General features: G+C 36.7%; 1 protein-coding gene and 1 long non-coding RNA gene across 2 annotated transcripts; both read left to right on the top strand.

Moving 5' to 3' along the window:
* The first annotated feature begins 1,010 nt into the window (after positions 1–1,010).
* On the top strand, positions 1,011–20,937 carry LOC128556822 (uncharacterized). Its single transcript, XR_008370843.1, has 3 exons — positions 1,011–1,167; positions 4,666–4,794; positions 20,720–20,937. It is a non-coding gene; the product is annotated as an uncharacterized LOC128556822 (long non-coding RNA).
* On the top strand, positions 13,852–16,025 carry LOC128556821 (uncharacterized). Its single transcript, XM_053542479.1, has 2 exons — positions 13,852–14,385; positions 15,027–16,025. Exons 1-2 carry the CDS (start codon positions 14,172–14,174, stop codon positions 15,356–15,358), a joined length of 546 nt encoding a protein of 181 aa, XP_053398454.1. The 5' UTR covers positions 13,852–14,171; the 3' UTR covers positions 15,359–16,025.
* Positions 20,938–25,870: the final 4,933 nt, after the last annotated feature.

Here is a 25,870-nt window from a genome sequence, read left to right as displayed (position 1 = left end):
ACCGCTGATCGGAGGTGACCGTTAGTACAGGTTGGACTGTATTTTCTTCTCCACGATACCAACTGATTGAAACCCTGCACTCTTCTTTCCCATGATAATACCAGCTGAATGAAACCTCACACATTCCTTTCCCACGATAATACCAGCTGAATGAAACCTCACACATTCCTTTCCCACAATAATACCAGCTGAATGAAACCTCACACATTCCTTTCCCACGATAATACCAGCTGAATGAAATCTCACACATTCCTTTCCCACAATAATACCAGCTGAAGGAAACCTCACACATTCCTTTCCCATGATAATACCAGCTGAATGAAACCTCACACATTGCTTTCCCATGATAATACCAGCTGAATGAAACCACACACATTCCTTTCTCAAGATAATACCAGCTGATTGAAACACTGCACATTCCTTTCCCAAGATAATACCAGCTGATTGAAACCCTGCACATTCCTTTCACGTGATAATACCAACTGATTGAAACCACACATTTCTTTCCCATGATAGTACCAGTCATAAAAACAAGGCCCATCATACTTGAATCAAATATATTTATTACTATTTTAGGTACAAGGACACAGCCGACATTCCAAGGGTAAGAACCTCTAGCTATGGCAGCAGCTCTTCGTTTCACAGCGACCAAGTTTTGTTGGAACTCTCTGCCACAACATTTTAGGGAAGAAACCAATTTAACCAGTTCAAAAGTTTGGTCAATACCTGGAGCAGAGAGGGCTGCACATGCTCTGCCTATTCTAGCTACTGATTTGCTGCTTTATGCTATTTTGCTTGTTTTCTATGTACTGGGTTGCTTTATGCTTTGATGCTTTCTTTTATATGTGCTTATTTCATAATGTCTTTTTTTCTTGTTTTATATGTGTGTGCATGTAAATGCATTGCTTTCATGTGTGCTTTTGTATTGCTTGAAGGTAGCTGCTTCCAGAAATTGTCTTTTATTTCATGTCTTTTTAATTTATGTTGCTTTAACATGTTGTCATATTTTATGCAAGTTAATTTATTCATGTCTTAACCAATGTTTTGGTTGCTTTCTGTTTTTGTTGTTATTTATAACTTCAGGTTTAATTTTGATGAATGTGAGCATGTAATAGTGCAGTTTTGTCTAACAGTCAGCTTGAATTAACTACATGTACTCCCAATTAAGTAAGTATAGTGTTTCTGAAATAGACTTCATACTCACAAAGTCATTGCCTTTAACTTAACAGAGTTACTCAATTTATGAACAAACTGAGTTAGTTTACTTATATTTCATATCTGTAGCATTAGACTGAAATATTAAAATTTTCTAAAAATATCAGAAAGTTTTATAAAATTCAATGTCTTTTAATTTCTAGTTCGAGGCGGGCTGTTGTGATTCGCCTGTGTTTGTAATCGATAGTGCTTTGTCAGCAATTTGATTTATAGACCATCAAAATCATATATAATTTATTGTCAAATCTTACTAAAACATGGTCACAATGTTTGACCTTAGATTGGTTTAATGATTGGCTGTCAGGAGTCAAAATGTAGGTCACACAGGGAAATCTTAGAAGGGTTCGACTGGCCACATTTTTAACCTGATGTTCTTGTAAATGTCAGAAAAGTAGGTCAAGTTTGAAACTTGGATGTTTGAAGTAAAAAAAAAAAGGTCAAGGTCGCAGGCTCAAATAGTAAAAAATAAAAAAGGCCAAATTTTCTTCTTTATCTTTCTGAAAAATGGTCAGAATATTTTTTTTTAGCTCCCATGAACTTTGTTCAGGGTGAGCTGTCAGTAAAGGTGGATGCTCTAGCATCTGTTGTCCATTGTCCTGCCTCCTGTGTCAACATTTTTACTTAACGTCTTAACCTCTGAAACTTCTAGTCAAAATTACACCAAACTTGGTCAGTAACATTCTTGCATGGACTTCTATCAATTTTGTTCAAACAGTTCACCTTGGCCACTTTTAGGGGCCTCCAGAGATAAAAATGGAAAAATACCTTAAAAGAACTTCTTCTCATGAACCCCTCGATGGATCTTCATCAAACTTGGTCTGTTGCATCATTATAAGGTCATCTCCCAAATTAGTTAAAAATCAAGGACGTTACTTCCGTTACACACTATATACATGTATGTATAATATTTTGTCAAAGTACCACGCTAAAAAGCAGCCACCAAATAAACTCAATATTTCAAAAATTTCCTCCCACCAGTGGGATGCACACCGCCTCCAACACCCACCCCCTTTGTGTTTGGGTATGCCCTTGCGAATAGGGGCACTTGGCCCCAGTGAATAAGGGCTGCTAGTGCCAAAATTAGAAATACCTCTTAAAGACTTCTTCTCATAAACTGCTTGATAGATCTTCATCAAACTTGGTCTGTAGCATCATTATAATGTCCTCTACTAGGTTTGTTCAGATTAAGCCACTAGAGCATAAATAGAAAAAAAAACTTTAAAAGACTTCTTCTCAGGAACAGCCCAAAGGATCTTCATCAGACTTTGTCTGTAGCATTATTATAAAGTCTCTGCCAATTTTATACATATGGGGTCCGTTTTAGGGCCACTAGAGATTAAGTAACATATACCTTTAAATAACTTCTCTGAATCTCATGAACTGGATGGATTGTAACAAGGTCTTCTCCTAATTTGTTCAAATGGAGATGATTGGCCCCTTTTAGGGACTACCAGAGCGAAAATTACAAATGCCTTTAAATGACTCCTTCTGATGAACCACTTCATTGATCTTCATCAAACTTGATTTTTAGCATCATTATGAGATCATTCACCAACAGTCTTCAGTTGGGGGCACATTTGAACCTTTTACACAGGTGAGCGCTTCAGAGTCAATGACCCTATTGTTTGAAAATTCACAAAAATGACAATTTCTCAAAACCGTTTACATATATTGCTTTGAAACCTTGTAGGATGGTTCAAAAACTCATTTTACACCCTATGTTGAGTACTTGCCCCCTAGTGAACCTTGAAGAAATTAGGATTGTTTAGATTTTTTTGACACTTCTGAAAATTCACAAAAATAACAGCTTTTCAAAAAATTGTTACAGATATAGTTTTGAAACTTTGTAAGATGGTTTAAAGATTTTAATTTTGCACCTACCGTATTTTCCGGACAATAGGCCGCTGCACCGTATTGGCCGCAGCCATATATTTTAACTATATTAGAAATAAAATTTATGGTATAGGCCGCTCCGGCATATTGGCCGTGGCCAATACTCCTCAATGCGGCGATTTTGACCGTGTTTTATAAAGACTAGCTGTCCTCGATAAATAGCCATTGAAGTCGGTTGTATTTACTGGTAATCACACTTGTTAATCCGTCGAATGCAGTGAACTATAAAGTCTGAACTGTAAATTATCTATAGCTGTTTTCAAAGGCCCTCTCGGCAAAATTGTCCATTCTGTACTTTCAACCTGATTTGATCGAATAAGCAAAATATGGCTACACCGACGGAAAAAAGAGAAAATTGTTTGGTTGCATACTCTGAAGAGAATAGAAATCAATATGTTGGTCGCTACTTTGAGGTATGTAACGGAAACACTGTTCTGTTCGGTAATCAGATTACACATATTTGACGCAACACCGGTAATTGTCTGTTTGCGTCTATTCATCTTTTGTGTACATAACATTATAGAGATGCAAAACAACTGGGCTAATTTCACAGTTTGTCTTTCGTGGAGATTTTACAAAGATGGGAATTTTTTTAATTATGAACATAAAACATATTGATTTCGTGTTAAAATCTATTTCAAATACCGAGTTGTAATATTGATATTATTTATAGGCAGCATGAGAAGCCCATTTAGAAAAAATAAAATGATGTATAGGCCACTTCGATGCATAGGCCGTACCCCTAAAGTTTCACTTTTTTAAACGTATAGGCTGCGGCCTATTGTCCGGAAAATACGGTTCATGTATTTCATGAGTCAAAGTTCCTTAGGGCTAGACAGGCAGTGATCTTGTTTTTACTTTACAAATGACATTCATTTTGAAAGAGAGACAATCTTTTCAGAATATTTACGTATCCATCATATGTAATGGCATATAAGACGGAATATGTAATATGCAGTAATCAAACTATATGGGATGATTGCCTGTGGTCAGTGGTCAAGAGACGATCCCTGTTTTTCTTGAGGTCAGCAGTGAATTTCTTACTGAAAATGTTTTCCTCTTCATAATTAGGGAAGGCTTGGCCTACTGTGATCAAACTATGTAGGGTAATTGTCTGCATCCTGAAGATGATCTCTAATATTTTGGGTGCTATGTAAGTCAAAGGTCAAGGTTACATTGATCTTTAAACTGAATCAGTAAAAAGATAGACTTAGGACTGTAGAGGTCAAATATTTAAGGATTGAGACTCCTTGAGACAGGGTGGATTTGAGACTGAGAACAGTTTTTCTGAGTGCTTTGTCTTATAGAGTGAAACATCAAAGAATGATTGCCTTTGGTCAGTAGTTGCCATTTAGGGCAAAGATCAAGAAATCTTTCACTTTGAGGGTGAAAATAATTCCGAGTTAATAAGTGTAGATGGCTAATGGTTGTCAATATAACACACCTGTGACAGGCCATCATGGGAGCATTTTTACAAACACATTGTATTTATTAAAATTATTTATTTTTTGTTTATTCAAATTATTGCCATAATTTATTATCCAGTCTCCTTTACAGGAAGTGGCTATGTAAAGGACACTGATATAAAGACATTGCTGGATGTATTACCTGGTGGCAACTTCAGACCAACAGAAGTGTTTGGGGTAGCAGTATTTACCACTATTGATCTGGAAACCACTGACCTAAGTAAGTTGTTGATTACAGTTACAATTGTTTGTGGGGGCCTCCGTAGCTGAGTGGTTAAGGTTGCTGACTTCAAATTACTTGCTCCTCATCGATGTGGGTTTGAGCCTCACTCCAGGCATTGAATTCTTCATGTGAGGAAGCCATCCAGCTGGCATGCGAAAGGTCGGTGGTTCTACTTAGGTTCCTACTTGAGATGAAGTAATGCACGGAGGGGCACCTGGGATCTTCCTCCACCATCAAAGCTGGAAAGTTGTCATAATTGAGTCAGTGCAATGTTAAACCCAACAAAATTAAATAAATAATAAAAATTGTTATCAGATACATTCACAGCCATTATGGTATCAGATACTTTTACAGCTACTATGGTGTCAGATACACCCAACAACAATTATGATGTCAGACGTAGTCACATGCAGCCATCAGGTGCCACATGTGTACACTCACAGTTATAATGGTATCACATACACTCGCAGCCATTATGGTGTCAGATACACTCACAGCCATTATGGTGTCAAGATACACTTGCAGCCATTATGGTGTCAGATACACTCGCAGCCATTATGGTGTCAGATACAGTTACAGCCATTATGGTATCAGATACACTCGCAGCCATTATGGTGTCAGATACAGTTACAGCCATTATGGTATCAGATACACTCGCAGCCATTATGGTGTCAGATACACTCAGTAGCAATCATAATGTCACACAGTCATTATGGTGTCAGGTGTACTCACGACCATTATGGTGTCATACACTCTGAGCAATTATAATGTCAGATATAGTCACACAAATCCATCACTGTGTCAGATACATTCACAGCCATTATGATATCACATACAATTACAACTGTTCTGGTGTCAGATACAGTTGCAGTCATTACACTCGCAGCCATATCGGTGTAAGATACACTCAAAGCTATTACGGTGTCAGATACAATCAGTCATAACTGTGGATTTGATTCAGACTTAAAAATGTTCTGGGCCGATGGTCTAGTGGTAACACGCTTGACTGTCAATCCAGAGGTCCAAGGATTGGAAATTTCTGAGATGCTCTAGAGTGCCTCCCACCTAACTAAGAGGCCTGCACTGGTTCTTCCCAGGAAAGACGGCTTAGTGTGTATTGGTGCTATACACCGGGCATGTTAAAGAACCAGACTGTATATTCGCAAAGAGCTAGGCTAAGTTAGCCGGACAGGCTTGTATCTAAAATGGATTTCTCTCTGTTTGTTCTGGCTTTATCTCACTTTGTCCCACTGGTCAGATCGCTCTGTGTCTGTATTAGTAGAGGATGAATTTTGTGCCCTGTGTGGCTGCGTTTGCTATATGTAAAGCGCCTTTGAACGTGTTGATCATGAAAAGGGCGCTATATAAATCTGGTGCAATTTAATAATGTTCTTAAACATCACTTTCCACATCATATTTCAAGAACTCTGGAACAACTGTTTCATGAATTTTGTCACCTTTTTTCATATAATTTCAGTTCAACTTTGATGTTGATTATTGTTAGCTCACCTGTCACATAGTGACAAGGTGAGCTTTTGTGATCACCCTTCATCCATTATGTGTCGTCTGTGCGTGCATGCGTGCATCTGTCAACAATAGTGGTTTCATTTATGATTTGATTTTAACCAAACTTGCACAAAACTTGTATCATTATAAGATCTTGGTTCCTTTCTTGAACCAGCCAGATTCCTTTATGGGTTCTAGAGTTATGGCCCCTTAAAGGGCCAAAATTAGCTATTTTGACCTTGTCTGCACAATAGCAGCTTCATTTATGATTTTATTTTAACCAAACTTGCACACAACTTGTATCACCATAAGATCTTGGTTCCTTTCTTGAACTGGCCAGATCCCATAATGGGTTCTGGAGTTATGGCCCCAGAAAGGGCCAAAATTAGCTATTTTGACCTTGTCTGCACAATAGCTTCATTTATGATTTGATTTTAACCAAACTTACACACAACTTGTAGACGCAATCTCAGTTAACCTGGTCAATTGATGTCGCCGATCTGTAATATTGTTTATTTTCACCTAAACAGATTGATGACAGAAGTAATCACTGTTATAGTTAAGAACAACCTTTCCGCCGAAAATTAACACTGGTTTAGTATATTTTGCATCAATTTCAGTATAGCTCATAATGGTAAAAGAAAAGTATTGGTCTCAAAAACTCAATGTCGCGGGTAGATTTTTATTATGCCCCCCTTCGAAGAAGGAGGGGTATATTGTTTTGCAGATGTCGGTCGGTCGGTCGGTCTGTATGTAGACCAATCCATTTCCAGATGATAACTCAAGAACGCTTGGGCCTAGGATCATGAAAGTTGATAGGAAGGTTGATCATCACCTGAAGGTGACCCCTATTGATTTTGAGATCTGTATGTCAATAGTGTTATTTCTAGAGTTCAAAAAGGGCAGGGTGCTGCCTAAAAGGGGCAGGGTGCTGTCTGAAGGGGGCAGGGTGCTCTTTTAGATGTGAAAGTTACCATAGCAGTAGTTGCATTTCTAGATGTCTATAGTTAATATGTATTCCGTTTATCTTTATTGCACACTTAAAAGAAATGTCACAGAAGAAAGTGGTAAATCTTCCCAAAACCAGTAACATAGTTCACAAAGGCTTTTTACTTACTTTAAAGTTTAGGTTAAACCATTCAAGCCTTTCTCTTAAAAAATGTCACCAAGAATGTCAACTTATTCATATGAAATAGTGGAGGGCCTTAATATAAGCTTAATCTTGAAACCAAGATCATGTGGTGAACAACATTATAAGTAAAAGGCCTGTTTCAGGTCACATTGTAAACTAATAATTATCAAAAGTCATGTTGTATTGATCAGGTCTTTCATCAATATTTCATTAACAGAAAAGTGCTATTACAGTCAGATTAAAGCTTACTAAAACGCATATCCAAAATAATACTATCCAGATACTGGTACGCTTTCGGAATGTTGTCTGAAAGTAGCTTTTACTCAGTGTACATGACCCATGAGGGTAAACCAAAGATAGTTCCTCAAATTTTGATGTTTCTCATCATAAACAATAAACCGACAGTCAGCTTTTTTGAAAGAAATATGGAAAAATTGCATACGACATCGGGAGTAGTAAGATTCGTGAACGGACATTCTAAACTTACTTTTACTTTCGATATTCATTAAATTTGTGCATTTTCTAGTTGAAATTACAGTAGAATCAAACTGCATTGATATATACTAATAATACTTGTTATTATACTAAACAACGGTCTAACTTAAATTTTGCACAAAAAAAATCTAGGGCACTTTTCACGTGCTCGGTAATCAGCTGGCCGCTTACGAACGTCTTTTTGACATCACACAGGATCCATACTCTTTACCAGTTAGTTTTAACACTTCAATGATTCTCATTACCTGTGTGCACTCGCCATGACGTAACTTGCTAATCAAAAAATCGCGAGGCATGTCAACAGGGAAATTGGCAGGATTTAACAGAAGATAACAGGCAAGAGGGCACATTTTAAGGGCAGCGTGGCGGCAGTAAAAAAGGGCAGGGCGGGGCACCCTGCTGTGTCGCTCCAGAAATAACACTAGTCAAAGGTCAAGGTCACAGTGACCCTGAACTGTTAAACAGTTTCCGAATGATAACTCAAGAACTTGGGCCTAGGATCATGAAAGTTGATAGGGAGGTTGATCATGACCAGCAGATGACCCCTATTGATTTTGAGGTCAGTATATCAAAGTTCAAGGTCACAGTGACCCGGAACAGTTAAACGGTTTCCAGATGATAACTCAAGATTGCTTGGGCCTAGGATCGTGAAAGTTGATAGGGATGTTGGTCATGACCAGCAGATGACCCCTATTGACTTTGAGATCAGTAGGTCAAGGTCACAGTGACCAGGAACAGTAAAACCGTTTCTGGGCAATAACTCAAGAACACTTGGGCCTAGGATCAGGAAAATTGATAGGGAGATTGATTATGACCAGCAGATGACCCCTATTGATTTTGAGGTCATTTGGTCAAAGTTCAAGGTCTGATTGGTCAGGAACAGTTAAACGGTTCTTGACGATAACTTGAGAACGCTTGGGCCAAGGGTCATGAAAGATGATAGAGAGGTTCATCATGACCAGCAGATGACCCCTATTGATTTTAAGGTCAGTAGGTCAAAGGTCAAGGTTACAGTGACCCGGAACATTTAAACCGTTTCCAGACAATAACTTGAGAACGCTTTGGCCTAGGATCATGAAACTTGATAGGGGGTTGGTCATGACCTGTAGATGACCCCTATAGATTTTGAGGTCTGTAGGCTAAAGGTCAAGGTCATATTGACCCAGAACAGTTAAACCCTTTCCAGATGATACCTTGAGAACGCTTGGGCCTAGGATCACTAAACTTAATAGGGAAGTTGATCATGACCAGCAGATGACCCCTGTTGATTTTGAGGTCAATAGGTCAAAGGTCAATGTCACATTGAACCAGAACAGTAGAATTTTTGTTTACAGTGAGCAAATAATTTTTGTTCCTTGTGCAATTACTGAATGCATCAAGGGGGGCATTTCGTGTTCGACGAGCTCTTGTTATGTTTAAATAGGTGTATGTTTGTGTGCAAAAGGTCCGCAGTAGAATAAACTTATGCATTGTTTTAGGTAATGGTATGCTAGGCTTTAGGAAGAGACATGAAAATTTAAGAAAAGAATAATTTTGTACATTTCCGTGTCTACTAGTCACATGTCTCCAAATTTTGGAAATCTACAGGACAAAAATAAAAAAGTGGACCATATATCGTTTGAATATAATAATCCTATCATATTGTGTGATTTTCAAGAGCATACAATACATTGCCAAGAATAAAAATTCATCACTTTACTGTAATCTTTTCTCTTGATTTTATTTGCAGTGTCCAACAATTTACATCTAAATTGTAATTTTTAATCTATAATCTAAGGGGCTTGTTTTAAGGTACCACTGTCTTATATTGATTTAAGTTAAATATTTTGAACATAATCTATGAGTCATACCTACAATACAAACCCCATCTTATGCTCGTTGAAAAACGTTACTTTTTGCCATTTGTAAAGTTCTTTATATTCGTTAATACCCTCCTACTCAAACCAGGTGCATACAAATATTGTCTGCTTCCAGGGTGTCTTTTTATACGCCCGAAGGGACATATTATGTTATGACGCTGGTGTCCGTCTGTCCGTCCGTCCGTCCGTCTGTCCGTCTGTCTGTTAGCAATTTCGTGTCCACTCTGTAACTCTTGAACCCCTTGAAGGATTTCAAGGAAACTTTACACAAATGTTCACCACACCGAGACAATGTGCAGACTGCATGTTTTGGATGTCTCACTTCAAGGTCAAGGTCACACTTAGGAGTCAAAGGTCATATCAGTTTGTTTCGTGTCCACTCTGTAACTCTTGAACCCCTTGAAGGATTTCAAAGAAACTTGACACAAATGTTCACCACACCAAGACGACGTGCAGAGCACATGTTCCGGATGACTTGCTTCAAGGTCAAGGTCACACTTAGGGGTCAAAAGTCATATCAGTTTGTTTCGTGTCCGCTCTGTAACTCTTGAACTGCTGGAAGGATTTCAAAGAAACTTGGCAGAAATGTTCACCACATTGTAAACAATGTGCAGAGCGCATGTTCCGGATGACTCGCTTCAAGGTCAAGGTCACACTAAAGGGTCAAAGGTCATATATGACTTTGCTTTGTGTATATTGCTCTGCATTGCAGTGGTCTTGTTTTTATTTGGCAGATCTCCTTTTTGTACTTACAATAATTTTTTTTTTTTTAATTACTTCCCTTTTATGTTACTATAAATAGCTTATTTTGAAACTTTTTTATTATTGGCCGTAGGGAAAAACCGAGACCACTTTTCTGTGGTACAACATGGATGGTACCTCCAATTTTAAGGTGTATTTTTACATACCTATACCTGATAAGGATTTTTTGTAGACTTTGATTTTTTTTTTTGTGGACTTAGATTTGTTTTTTGAAGTTTTCCTTTTGTTGTTCCAGTCCTTTGGGGCTACAACAGTCAAGTTCTTAAAATTTTGCTCCAATCCTATGATGTAAGCCTTCGGGCGTATATTGCCCCGCATGGCGGCGCTCTTGTTGGTTAATATTTTAATTCTGGACACTGTACAGACACTGAATCAAGGTCTGTTACGAATTTTTCGAATACCGTAAAAACTCGAATATATTACGCAGTTTTTTACGATTTTTTTCATTTTCTCAAAGGGATGCGTAATATACACCAAGGTAGAGCTTCAAACATTTTTTCCCAGCTTGAAAACCCGAAAATACCGGCGAAAATTGGACAATTTGTCAACTGTCATGTGTTTACATTTTGGGCCGTGCTTTTTTAACCTCCTCTTGAAGAGCGTTTTATTGGGTGGGTCTAAAAACACGTACAGAACAGAACCTCTGATGATACATGGTAAAGTGATTTTATTTGTGAGTTTAAATTTTTTGTATTTGTAAATGTAATTAATAAGTATCGTACATATCCAGAGCACCGGATAATGTGTCAGTTTAATAATTAGGCAAAATACAAAATTTCGCGGTTCCGGCTTGTAGGTGTTTTATCATTAAAATCATTATCTTTCAAGGATGCTCAAATAAATGGCAATTAAAACAGATTGTTTGTTATTTCCAGCAAATTATTACTGATCAATACAGCGGCTCGTACATTGTTAAACAAACATGCTAATTAGCCACGATTTTCTCATTTGATGTGCCCATAATTATGAGGAGTTTGTTCACACGTCTGTTAAAGTGTACCAAGGTGGTCAAAGCTTGAGAAAGTTCTCAAATACTTTAGAAAGAATTTGTCTGTCAGATACTGTCACTGTTGTCTGTAACCGATTATTCAGCAGTTGCGATTTTCACGAGAAATCAATTTTACGCATGCCGCTAATGGCCGATTTCAAGTTTGTAAACAACGTTTTCTGACTGATTTTTCGGTGCGTAATATTCCAATTACATTCCAATGTAAGCATTTTTCCCAAGATTTCGATACAAGATCGGGGATGCGTAAGATACATACTAGCGTAATATATTCGAGATGTAAGATAGATACTGTATATATTTACTTTCTTTCAAAACGTATAGCCAGTGCTACCTCAGTTTCTATGTAGGTTGCTATTTTCATGGAAACGATGTCCCGTATATTATAAAGAAGTGTCCCATAGTTCAGGGGGTAGAATGATGGAAAGTTTGACAATTATATTTTAAGAGTTGTAGCCAATCCTAATTCTTCCCTTTCTGTAATGTTCCGCAGACATCGTGAGTTCTGTAAAACACTTTTAACACCTAAATTCTAGGATATGTTGCTTGCCTTTACGACATTTAAGAAGTTAGCATAATATTATTATATTATCTAATATAATATCATAGAGCTCTACAAATTTATATTACAACATAGCTTGAATCAAAGTTAACAATTCGCCGTAGTTATGTTTAATGTCTAGGTTTACTATAAACTTGACCTGATCTTGAAGCAAACCAACGCTTCCAGAACATGCACTCTGCACTTTCTCCTAATGTGGTGAACATTTGAGTCAAGTGTCTTCAAAATCTTGCAAGGGATTCAAGTGTTACAAAGCTGTCACGAAATTGCTAACAATTGAACGAACAGACAGACAGACACTGGCATCATAACATAAAACGACCCTTTAGGTGTGTACTAATTGGTAAGTACAGGAGTACTTTGTAATGTTTAGATGCGGAAAGGAAACAGTCAAATCAAGAAGTAAATCTGGCAACTACTGAAAAATCCTAAAAAAGTTTCAGAAATAAGAAGGCTGTAAATGGTTGAGTTTTGGAGAATACTCGATCGAGGAAAGTTGGGAAAGGATACCCAAGACAAAATTGTACAAAAAAGCCCACAGATTGTCCATATGTAAGCCACTGGAAAAATTATGAAAAAGTACAGAATGGAATACACCGTGGAAATTAAAAATTGACATCTTCAGGCCTCGACCTTAACTTTTTTCAGCAGTTGCCAGCAGGCCCACCAACTGCTAAAATCTAGTAGACCTGCTCAGACTTTAGTGGACCTCCAATTCTATTACATAAATTGTGATGTTGTAGACGTCATAACTTCATATGACTCAAAGAAACAGGACTTATTTCTAAAATAATTAGAAATGGAAGACTGTAGCACTCTGTTGAAAGTGAAAAAAAAAAAACCATTAACAATTATCGGTAATTATTCTGATGATAAACTAAGTAATTGGCCTTGTTTTCATCATCAATTAACACCCCACAAAGAGCTAAAAGAAGTGTGTCGATTATTATGGCATCTGAAGTGGAGATCAAAGCGGTATAGTTGCCCGAGATTGTCATGGCATTACGTCATGTTTTCGCGCCATGTGACAGATCACTGTCTTATCGTACTTTCTCGATTCCTTAAATTGTTGAGAAGAAATCAGTAAAAAAAGTTTTTTCTTTAATTTTTTAAAAGCGAATGTGCAATATCCCGAATAAACTGACATGTAAATGTGTCAAACCGTGAACGATTATAGTGTATATCCTACCTCTGTGACCTATTTGCCCTCAAGGAATTTACAATTTATTGTTTGAGAAGAATATCTAACAAAGTGTTGAGTCAAAAAATATATGTACGAAGAACCATTTAAAACTTATTAAAATCCGCAACAACATCATACTGCTTTATTTTAAAACCACATTTCTATTTACGTTCACGAGGTCACGTAACCTATTCTGTCGCGCTAACAGAAATCTGTTTGCCAAAAATCGTTTTACTCCATGTATTTAAATTGCTGCCGCTTTTTCATTATTTAAGATTTTTTAATTGTGTTTTTTGTACTTTCTGGTCAAAAGTCTTAATTTTATTACCATAGTATGTACCGTTTATTTACTTTAAGAAAGAAGTAAATAATCAAGATCGCGCTGTTTGAAATTTTACAAAACATTATATGAAAATTTGATCGTTTTAAAAGAATTTTGCCTGCATTCCTGTCGATATCTTATTAAAATTGTTATAGAATTCAAACTCTATTAGTTCTCAAGCGGTGTTGAAAATTTGAAGCGATTATATTAAAAAATGAATGCACTACGTATTAGTTATTGGTCAAATATCAAATTTTATGGAATTTATTGCAAGCGTAGCGTAGCGGAGCGCAGCAATAAGTTCTATAAAATTTGATATGACCAATAACTGATTTACAGTTTGCCTGTGCAAAAAGTCACGTACGCCATGTCGGCGTACGCTTTGAAGTGATAAACGTCCGCCCATAAGAATTTTGATTGACAGGTCTAGAGAGGGAAAAGTTGTCTTGAAACGTCAATCAAATACCAATAGCCAGGGTTCATTTTTCACAGTGTTAATTCGTGAATGGTATTACATGTATATGCACATGTCGAAAGTAACTAAAATATGGCAGAAAAGACAGTTTCAACAGAACACAAAACTGAGCTGGATTATCAATTAGATTTCCTGAACGATGACTACTTTTATATTCCGTTTGGTCAAAATGATGTTACTGTTTCGCAGTTTCTTATTGTCGACACGCAACAACTCTACGACGCCAAGAATGATACTAGAAATCAAGCAGAAAACAAAGAGAACACCCCAGCAGAAGTGTGCAACAGTATGTATTTTTTAATTTAATTTTAACTTAGTGCTTTTTGGTAACCGGTCCTAGAGCTAAAAATTCTAGCAATATTTTTGCTCTGATTTGTAATGTTTCATTATCTCCCGCCGATGAAAGGGAGGGGATACTGAAATGGCGTACGTTGGCCGTCCGTGTGCCCTTCCGTGCGTCCTTCCGTCCGCAGTCATTTCTCGGCAACTAGCCGGTAGTATTTTATGAAACCTAAAATAAATATGGACCAACATACTGCAATGATGCCCGTCATTTTTTTTATTGGATTGGTCAATTTTCCTTAGAATTATTGCCCTTGATTTAATGAAAGCATGTGTTCTTCCGTCTGTCTGCTGCCATTTCTCAGTAACTTGCAGATAGTATTTCATGAAACTTAAAATAAATATTTGACCAATAACTAATACATGATGTCCGTCATTTTTTTATTAGTCATTTTTACTTAAGAGTTATTGCCGTTGATTTAATGAAAAATCCACGTCCGCTGCCATTTCTCAGTAGCCAGTTGGTAGAATTTCATGAAACTTAAAATAGATAACAATCGGAATGACAATGAATTTACCACAAACCCTTTCACGTGCCGTGTTTGTGGAAGTTTAAATTAAATAAATATTCTTTTCTCTTTGCAGGTATATTTCAGAAGCCGCTGTCTACAGTAGATATCAAGAACAAGCAGAGGAACGCTGTTCCTGCCAACACGACTCGAAGTAATATATGGGCGATAAATATGTGGAAAGAATGGGCCGAGAATCGCAACCTGCAACCAGAAACTGCATCGGAGGCGGGCTTTCCAATTCCTCTGGATATCGGAAACTTTCAGTCTTACCAGGAAATGGACTTTTGGCTTAAACGCTTTGTGAAATTAAGCGGAAGAACGGTGAATCCTACCCGCCAGCAACTTTGCAAAATATCGCAGCAGGAATTCAACGTTATTTACGTACAGAGAAATCGATACATGTAAACTTGTTTAAAACGGACGATCCCACACTCGCGGAATTTCGAAAAACGTTAGATTCTCAAGTGTGTTGAAACCGGAAAGCAGCAAAACAGAATTACCAAATGAAAGCGAATCTGTATTAACTGTGAACGTACCAGCTGGTGTTCAGAAAGTCATGATAGTTACACACATCGGTAAAAAAATTTTGATGGAAATTTAAGTAGAAATTTCATTTGTTTCGTGACTGTACTTATATTTTGTGAACTTTTGGTGGAACTGCTTATGGTAGGTTGACATTAGATCGGGGCTACACACTTTTTCAGTCTAGTTGATTATTTCAAACGAATTCGATAGAGTGACAGACATTTATTCAAACTACATTTGATATATACTAGTTCAACCGTTCTTTTCAGTTTTCACTGGATATTTGGCCATGCTGAATAAAGTTCATTTTTGTGTTTGTGTGTTTGCTTTGAACTATTTGTACTTGATCAACTAATTTCCATAACCTGCTTATTTGCATAAATCCCGCCCCTGTGTTACGGCCGATGACGTCACGTTCCTCACACTATCGAGAGAAAATACGTGACATATTTTATGCCATAAAATAAGTAAAACGTATTTTATGTGATATATTTTTCAAATATTTTTAAAAACTTTGCCCTCTGATTGGATAACAAAGTAGGGCAAACTGTAAGCGCGTTTTTTGTGTCAAAAGTAACCGCGATGTAAATTAGATATTACGATAGGGCGCACGTGCTCGTGAATGGAAAATTACCAGCATGACGTTTTGATATTTTTACGATTCGCGGGTAAATTCCAGTCAATCCAGGTTATTTTGCCTGATGTAATTTCTCAATTTGGTAAAGTTACCACGTAAATACCACTCGCCCGATCAGTGAAGTAGTCCATTCGTGCTATCCTGACTTCCACTCGCCAATGCTTGTAACTGTAAAATGCCGTACTTAAGGCAAAATCAACTTTCGTTTTGTGAATTCGCCGATATGCGTACGATTTTTCCCCTATTCTTCACTTTTGCAGACCGTGACTGAAAATTGGTTGACCGTCGGTCTATCCAACTTTTGATAGTTAGTGGACCTGCCGATATTTTGGTTGCGTCGGTCCAACGGTCCACCGCTAAGGTCGAGGCCTGATCTTGGAATGGAAGGAAAGAAATCACAAGCGCCTGCTTAAAGTCAAATCTGATAGAATAGTGAAAGGAAATTACAGATATTTTAGTGTTTAGAACCAGAGGATACTTCCCGCATAATGCCTTATAATGCTTGTGATGTTGAAACTGAAAGGCAAAGAAATACACTAGAGCATCAAAACATTCACTTTGATTATTTTGGAGATGCATCGTTCACACGTATCCACAGATTATCATCAGAAATGTTGTTGTATTTCAAGAAAAAAAGGAAGAAAAATGTTATTGATAAAAAGTGTAGATGAACACATTTCTTTATCATCAAACAGAATAATAGTTGTAATAGAAGTATATATAATCATGATTAGACATTCAGGTGTTACAAAGCTAGATGTTTTTATAATCTACTAATCTACGTGACAAACTTTGATTGTGTATTTGCTGGATTGTATGTTATAGTTCACTGATTTCTTTTATGTAAGACAGATTCTTTCCTTAATAATATACACAGAATATCAGAGAAGGTAATAAGACTTCTAAACAAAATTTACTTTGCATACTGTGTTGGTATTTTGTGACATGGCTCTGTCATTTAAGTACAGTCTAACCTGTCTTAAGCAGCCAGCCAGGGGAAGCAGACAATTTGGCTGCTTAAGCCGGGTGACCGCTGATCGGAGGTGCAACCAGTATATGTATTTTTCTAGCCAGTTTAGCCTTTAGGCCTGTTTCTTTTTCGGTTTTTTTATTATTATTTTACCAGGGTACAATGACGTGCATTTGCCTTCGCAATACGAATGGTCATCTTAGCAGTCTAAAACTCCGGCATGGTTTTTTTACAACAAAAATCGTTACAGACAATTTTCCAACTTCAAAACAATTTTGTTTACAATTTTCGCCATTTTGGTAAGGGAAGCTACTCTCCGCGCTTATTGTCTACGCTAAAATCTAAGATTGCCGTTATGATCTGTAAAAGATAGAGTGGTTTATATTTTTTTCAAACGTAATTAATTTCGTATAAATTTGATAGTATTTTGATGACAGAAGTATAAAAAATCACAAATATTATGCTACCAATTAGTTATCGAGTACTTTCTTCAACTGAGATCAAACTGTGAACAACAAAATGGACACGAGGTGACACGCTAATTGCCGATAATTACATGCCATTTGATCATAACAAAAAAGGAATTACACCTTTGGTTATCAGTTTTAATTGAGAAGCTCATGTCATTTTGTTGTCCTTGTGGTGAAGTCACGTGAAACTTAGCAATCACATGCTTCTCAAAAATCGGGTATCTTCGGCGATTATCGCCTAAAAATAATTGGTTTCGGAAGAAAAATAGCCGCTGAAAGGGGTCAAATACGGCGGTCGGGAGACAAATTCGGTGGCCGCTGGCCGCGGACGGCAGGTGGCCACTGAATAAAGTGATAAAATTTCAGTATAGAAGATGATGGTTCTTGAGTATTTTTGTATAATTCACCTATTATGTTATATGATTGATTGTTTTACTGTAACCTTGATATGAATAGTTTTATACTTTGACAGGTTTAGTATTTACACTAATTGTATAGCTTAATCGATAATCTGATAATCTACGAGCCAGACTAGTGTAATCTACGAGACAATGAAAAAAGCAGTTGTATCATTATCATTGTATCTTTGGCAAATCTAGCTCAGTCGCCTGAGAATATGAAGATATTATTGATTCACTTAGACTGCACACTAAATATATGTGTTTGCTTGTTATTATTCTATTTAAATCAAAAGAGAAGGTATATTGGAAAATGGAATCAACAACAAATATTTCATTTTTTTATGCGTCCAAAGGTAAAAGTTACATAATAATATCAATACAGTAACTTACACTAAACAAAAGTTTAGACCATACTCTGTAGATTTGATAACTGATGTACATATTTTTGTAACAACTTGCATCATGATTGCATATTAATGAATGCTAGTCCTGTTGTAAAGTTGATAATTTTTGAGCACAGCATGTCATTTTAAAGATTTGAACATATATATCTTGGAAACCTTTTTATTGTAACTGGTAAAAATTCACATTTAGGCACGAGATATATTATTTACACCGCTGGTAATTCTGAAATACAAATCAGCGAAAGTGAAAAATTTCACTTTCTAATACCTCAATTGACCAGGTTGACTGAGAATGCGTCTGTATCACCACAAGATCTTGGTTCCTTTGTTGAACTGGCCGGATTCCATCATATGTTCCAAAGTTACGGCCCCTTAATGGTCCAAAATTTGCTATTTTGGCTTTTGCAGCTATATAGAGACTTCATTTATGGTTTGATTTGATACAAACTTCCAAAATATCTTCAACAACAATAAATCTTGGATTCCATGACAAATCTGTCAGATCCAGTCGTAGGTTCCAGAGTTATTTTATATCTGATTACCTCCCCTGATTGTAATCAAAATGGATTGATGTCAGTAAGTACTTACAGGAATTATTTGAAATTTCATTATTGTCATTAGTTGGACTAAGACAATCAGGGTAGATAACTATGGACTGATTTTATTTCAAATTACCTCCCTTTATTTCAAATTTAAATGGGTATATCTCCGTAACTAATGAAGATACTGATCTGAAATTTCATTTATGTCAACAGATGGACTTGGACAATCAGTGAAGATGCATATTGACTGAATTTATGACAAATTACCTCCCTTTATTTTTTATCTAAATGAATACACCTTAGCAGCTTTGGTTTGAAACGTTATTTATGTCTTCCATAGTAAGAAATAGTCATATTAGATAACTCTTTATTGAACATTTATCAATATGAATATTTTACTAATATATTGTTTGTACAGGCTTGTGCTCTCTGTCTTCTACATACATGTACCAATGCATGATTACCTCCCCTGATTTTAATAAAAATGGATTTATCTTCGTAAATATTTATAGAACTCATTTGAAATTTCATTATTGTCTTTAGTTGGACCGAGGCAATCAGGGTAGATAGCTATGGACTGAATTTATGACAAATTACCTCCTTTTATTTTATGTAAACGAATATACAGTCGAAACTCGGTATCTCAGACTCGCTTACCTCGAAATTCCGCTTAAGTCGAAGAAATTTTCAAGTCCTGTCAAATTTCCTTCTTTATATAAAATTATGTAATTCAACTTCAGTTACGTCAAAATTTGACTTACCAAAACTCCAGATGTGTCGAAAGAGATTTTCAGTCCCGTCAATAAAATTCAAGTGCATTGTAAACTCGGTAAGTAGAAGTGAGAAAAATATGCGATAAAATTTCACACATGTCATTGTGAATGTGGCTGTTTTTAACACATGTCCATGTTTATTGCCTATCCAGAAAGCCGTGATGCTGACATATCAAAGATGCGGCAATTATCAAAGTGAGATGGTGTCATACTTGTTTGCGCGTGCCATAATGATAATTGTTTGATGTAAACATTAGATTTCTTTAATCAGCAGTCATTGGTTTTTGAGACGTTATGAAAATTGCTTTTAATTTAAACTAATGAATTAATTAGTTTGAACAGTTGGGATCTTTAATAAGGATTAATTAGAGGTAATCACGATGAGACTGTAAACATTAACTTCTTGGGGGAAAGCATCATTCATTCAAAATGTCAAATTGAAATGCTGTCAATCCTCTGGGAGAGAAACTTAGCATAAAAAACAAACTTGTCTTAAAATCATTTGAGGTTAGTATCATTTTTATTCTTTGAAAAACTGAAAACTTTGATAAACACAAACTGTACGGAATCTTGTACGCGTAAAAAGCCGACAGCCTATAGACGGTATCAAGGAAACAGTTTCTAGTTTTCTATCAAATCTTTTCGTAATGTGTACTCATTTTGTCCATATACGTCCCTCCTCATAACTCGAATTTCGGTTATCGCGAAATAAAAAGCACGGTCCATCGAAATTTGAGATACCAGGTTTGGACTGTATATCTCAGCAGCATCTAAAGAGATTGGTTTTAAATGTTCTTTAAGTCTTCCAGGGTAAGGAATAGTCATGTTAGTACAAAAGTGCAGCATTTGAGCCTAGGTCCCTAAAACTTGGTATGGAAATTAGCCCTGTCTAGGTCAAAAGGGACTGTTACAAGAAAATGTTTATCCTGGATATTTAATGTGTATGCCTATGTGCTCTATGTCAAAACTTGGATCATATCATTTTGAGCAATGGTACTCAGGTGAGCAATACAGGGCCATCATGGCCCTCTTGTTATTTTCTAGGAAAATGTTGGATGCTTTAGAATGATCCCATTACTGTACAGCTTTGTTGATGAGATGTATAAGAAAGGATACCACTGTCAGTATGGAGGGAAATGGACTTGATGCTTAGAAGGAGGCGGAGATGTCAGATTCCTCTTCACCTCCAAGTTACCATGACAACGAACAGCAACATGAAAGGGGTGACAGTATGGATGAAAGTGAATGAAAAAATTTGCAAATCAAGGTTGGTTCTTCATTTGAAAGCTTGTGCTTAGGACTGTAGACTGAAGAACACTGAACATTCATCCTACCTCTTACCCATCCTCTTCTTCCAAAAACCGTCTTAAAAATCAGTGAAGAAATGGCAGAAATTAAAAGACCTACTGTGACCTTGTGCTCAAAATGGTTTCCAGTCAATAATTGAAGAATGCTTGGACCTAAGGCTGTCGGGTCACCAGCTGTAAATGCTCAATAGTTTATATAACCAGTTACCACTTCATATATTTTAGGGTGATACTTCTTCTCCTGGTGTTTCATGCTTTCTAGTGGTGTGATTCTATTATCATATCCCATGAAAATAAAATTTATGATAATCAGAGAGTAAAAAATTAGGATCCAGAAGAAAAAAATTGATCAAAAATCACAAAACAAACTACTGGACCTGTCAAAGGATGGATCGCGGATGACTATGGTATACGGGTAATTTGGTGTGTTTCAAAAATATGCTGCCTGATAATCAGAGCAAGGGAAAAAACAAAAAATGGAGTTTCTATTTTGATTTCATATGCATCACACGGGGAGCATCCTAAATTATTTCTCCCACATATTAATTTAGTGCCGTCTGTCTGTCTGTCTGTTACAAACTTTGTACACAAAACTCCTCCAACAAATTCCCAAGAGTGACCATTGCTTAGCCGAGTTGTGAATATAGTTGGTATTTTCTGGTTCAGTGATTTTTAGCCGTCATCAGAATTTATGATGTATTGAACACTTCTCTTGTATTATTGGGTGGAGTTATCAGTACAAAACCTCATTTTGCATATTATTGGTAGTGATTTTCAGTGGAGTTTTGGCCCTTGACTTGTCATATTTTACCTTGTCGATGTGACTGCTCCAATACTACCCAGAGGAATTACATCAAACTTCATAAAAGTGATTATTAATTAATTGCCAAGCCTAGTTGTTATGTTATCGGTATAATAGGGTAGATTTCTACCAAACATTACAGGAATGATCAGTGCTAAGTCTTTTATGGGCATGTTTGGGTTCAGTGATTTTCAGGGGAGTGATGGCCCTTTATTTCTCAATTTTTTTTATTTTGACAATTTCTCTTGCACCAAACCTTACAGGAGTGATAAATGCCAAGCCAAGTTACGTATAGCATTGCTTTGTTACAGTTAGTGATTTACAGCAGAGTTGTAGCCCTTGATTTGTCGTGTTTTCCAGTGTTTACATTTCTTGCTGTTAACCATTAGGCTGAATTTACAAAATCTCACATGTATTTAGTGTGAAGCGTAGTTGTGCATTGTCTTTTTCTGATTTAATGATTTCTAGCAGTCATGACCATTGTTTTATCTGTACTACTGCACCTATATTCCACTAGTTGTAATTCTACCAAACTTCACAGGAGTTACCGCTGTCAAGCCTAGTTTTGTATATCATATATATGGGCTGTTCCATGAGAAAACCTGTATTAGTGACATGGTATAATTGCTGCATAATAAGTACTTAAAAATCCTGGAAAATCACTGTTTTTAGCTCACCTGAGCCAAAGGCTCATGGTGAGCTATTGTGATCGCTCAGTGTCCGTCGTCCGTCATGCGTCAACATTTTCTAAAAAAATCTTCTTCTTGAAAACCACTGGGCAGAATTACACCAAACTTCACAGGAATGATCCTTGGGTGGCCCCCTTTCAAAATTATTCAAAGAATTGAATTCCATGCAGAACTCTGGTTGCCATGGCAACCGAAAGGAAAATCTTAAAAAATCTTCTTCTCAAAAACCAGAAGCCCTAGAGCTTAGATATTTGACATGTAGCATTGCCTAGTGGACCTCTACTAAAATTGATCAAATCATGACCCCGCCCCAGGGGTCACTTGATTTTATATAGGAAAATCTTCAAAAATTTTCTAAAAATAAACCAGAAGGCCTAGGGCTTAGATATTTCACATGTAGCATTGCCTAGTGGACGTCTACAAAATTTGTTCAAATCATGACCCCCGGGTCAAATTTGACCCCGCCCCAGGTGTCACTTTATTTATCCCCCCGCCAAAGGCGAAGGGGATATTAGAAATGCTCTCCGTGCGTGCGTGCTTGCGTGCGTCCGTCCGCAACGATCTTTGTCCGGAGCGTAACTCCAAAAGTACTGGAGGGATTTTCTTCAAACTTCATACACTGATAGAACACATTGGGAGGAAGTGCATTGTGCAAGAACAATAACTCTACCTTGCCTATTTTTTGAGTTATTCCCCTTTATCTTATTTTCTTAAAAAAATTTGTCCGGAGCATAACTCCAAAAGTACTGGAGGGATTTTCTTCAGACTTCATACACTGATAGAACACATTGGGAGGAAGTGCAATGTGCAAGAACAATAACTCTGCCTTGCCTATTTTTTGAGTTATTCCCCTTTATCTTATTTTCTTAAAAAATTTTGTCCGGAGCATAACTCCAAAAGTACTGGAGGGATTTTCTTCAAACTTCATACACTGATAGAACACATTGGGAGGAAGTGCAGTGTGCAAGAACAATAACTCTACCTTGCCTATTTTTTGAGTTATTCCCCTTTATCATATTTTCTTAAAAAAAATTGTCCGGAGCATTTCTTCTTCATGCATAGAGGGATTTTGATATAACTTGGCACAAATGGTCACCACCACGAGACAGAATGTCATGCGCAAGATCCAGGTCCCTAGGTCTAAGGTCAAGGTCACACTTAGAGGCCAAAGGTCAGATACAAGAATGACATTGTCCGAAGCATTTCTTCTTCATGCATGGAGGGATTTTGATGTAACTTGGCACAATTATACACCATCATGAGACGAAGTGTCATGCGCAGTTCCCTTCTTTAGAATTACCTCCCTTTGTTGTTACTTTAAATAGCTTTTATTGTAACTTTTTCATTACTAGTCGTACGGAAAAATCGAGACCACTTTTCTGTAGTACAACATGCATGCTACATCCAATTTTGAGGTGTATTTTGACCAATCTCTACCTGGTAAAGATTTTTTTGTGGACTTGCAATTTTTTTTTTTTTTTTTCAGATTAACTTCCCTTAGTTGTTACAATAAATAACTTATATTGTAACATTTTTATAATTGACCGTAGAGAAAAAACAAGACCACTTTTCTGTGGTACAACATGGATGTTACTTTACAATTTTACGTGTATTTTAAGATATCTCTACCTGGTAAGGAGTTTTTTTTGGACTTAGAAAAACAAAAGACTTACAATGATTACTAAACAACCACAAAATTAAAATTCCATTTGCAAATACAGCTGCTAGAGTAAAGAAATTTGCTGTGACGGGCATATATTGTGACATTCTGGCACTCGTGTTCCCTGTTAGCTTTCCATTCCTTCTTTTTACAGTAGCCATATAGAAAAACATCATAGCTATACTGTTCATGATAAGTAATAAAATTTAGCAGTAAACCACCTCACCATGCACTGACTTATTCTTTCTTCCACATCTTTAAAACCCCTGATGCGGACCACAACTAAATGGTTCTTCAAAGCTTTCCCCAAAATTAATACTTTTTAACTTGCCAGGAACTTAAGCCTTCAGTTATAATATGCCCGGCGGGGGGATTGGCCATGTCTAACATGGCTCTTGTTTTACATAGGAAAATCTTCAAAATTTTTCTAAAAATAAACCAGAAGGCCTAGAGCTTAGATATTTCACATGTATCATTGCCTAGTGGACCTCTACAAAATTTGTTCAAATCGTGACCCTCGGGGTCAAAATTGACCCTGCCCCAGGGGTCACTTGATTTTACATAGGAAAATCTTCAAATTTTTTCTAAAAATAAACCAGAAGGCCTAGATCTTAGATATTTGACATGCAGCATTCCCTAGTAGACTACTACAAAATTTGTTCAAATCATGACCCCCGGGGTCAAATCGACCCCGCCCCAGGTGTCACTTGATTTTATATAGAAAAATTTTCAAAAAATTTCTAAAAATAAACCAGAAGGCCTAAATCTTAGATATTTGACATGTGGCATTGCCTAGTAGACTTCTGCAAAATTTATTCAAATCATGGCCACGGGGTCAAATTGACCCCGCCCCATGGGGTTACTTGATTGTACATAGAAAAATCTTCAAAATTTTCTAAAAATAAACCAGAAGGCCTAGAGCTTTTATATTTGACATGTAGCATTGCCTAGTGGACCTCTACAAAATTTGTTCAAATCTTGACCCCCTAGGTCATATTGACCCAGCCCCAGGGGTTACTTGATTGTACGTAGGGAAATCTTCATAAGTTTGCTAAAAATAAACCAGAAAGCTTAGATCTTAGATATTTGATATGTAACATTGCCTAGTAGACTTCTACAAACCCCGGAGTAAAATTGGCCCCGCCCCAGGGGTTAATTGATTGTACATCGGAACATTTTCCAAAATTCCTAAAAATCATCAGTTTGACATTTGAAACATGTAGCTCATATTACTCAGGTGAGCGATCCAGGGTCATCATGACCCTCTTGTTTCTTATGTTCATGCAGAAACTAGAATCAAGTATATTGCAATACAGTTATCTAAGGGAAATCAAATCATACCATATTTTATAAAAAATGTTATATGTGTTGTCATGGCAAAGGAAATTACAAAGCACCCATGCATCATGAAAATATAGAGGTATGTAGAAAAAAGGCTGGTGATGCAACGAAAAATATAATGTTAAATGACTTGGATGAATAGAAACAAACTGAAAATGAACACTTCCAAAACTGAATTTATTATGTTTGGCAGCAGACCTCAATTGAACAAATGTTTTACAAATTCCATTAACATTGATGGTGATGATGTCAAACGTGAAAGCACAATTAGATATCTTGGTGCATTTCTTGAGGAAACCTTGAGCTTTAAAGATCATATAAATCGCAAATGTCCTACAGCCATGTTGAATTACCTACGGATTAAGAACATCCGAAAATACATAACAAAAACAGCCA

The sequence above is a fragment of the Mercenaria mercenaria genome, chromosome 5, assembly GCF_021730395.1.
Source record: "Mercenaria mercenaria strain notata chromosome 5, MADL_Memer_1, whole genome shotgun sequence".
In the NCBI taxonomy this organism is placed as follows: domain Eukaryota; kingdom Metazoa; phylum Mollusca; class Bivalvia; order Venerida; family Veneridae; genus Mercenaria; species Mercenaria mercenaria.
The sequence above is the reverse complement of the archived record's forward strand: the minus strand, read 5'-3'. Positions and strand labels throughout refer to the sequence as shown.

Bases quoted from the DNA above. Each gene is read 5' to 3' on its own strand.
- LOC128556821 (XM_053542479.1), top strand. From the start codon at position 14,172: ATGGCAGAAAAGACAGTTTCAACAGAACACAAAACTGAGCTGGATTAT. The intron at 14,386-15,026 runs GTATGTATTTTT...TTCTCTTTGCAG, and splicing joins CCCAGCAGAAGTGTGCAACA to GTATATTTCAGAAGCCGCTG.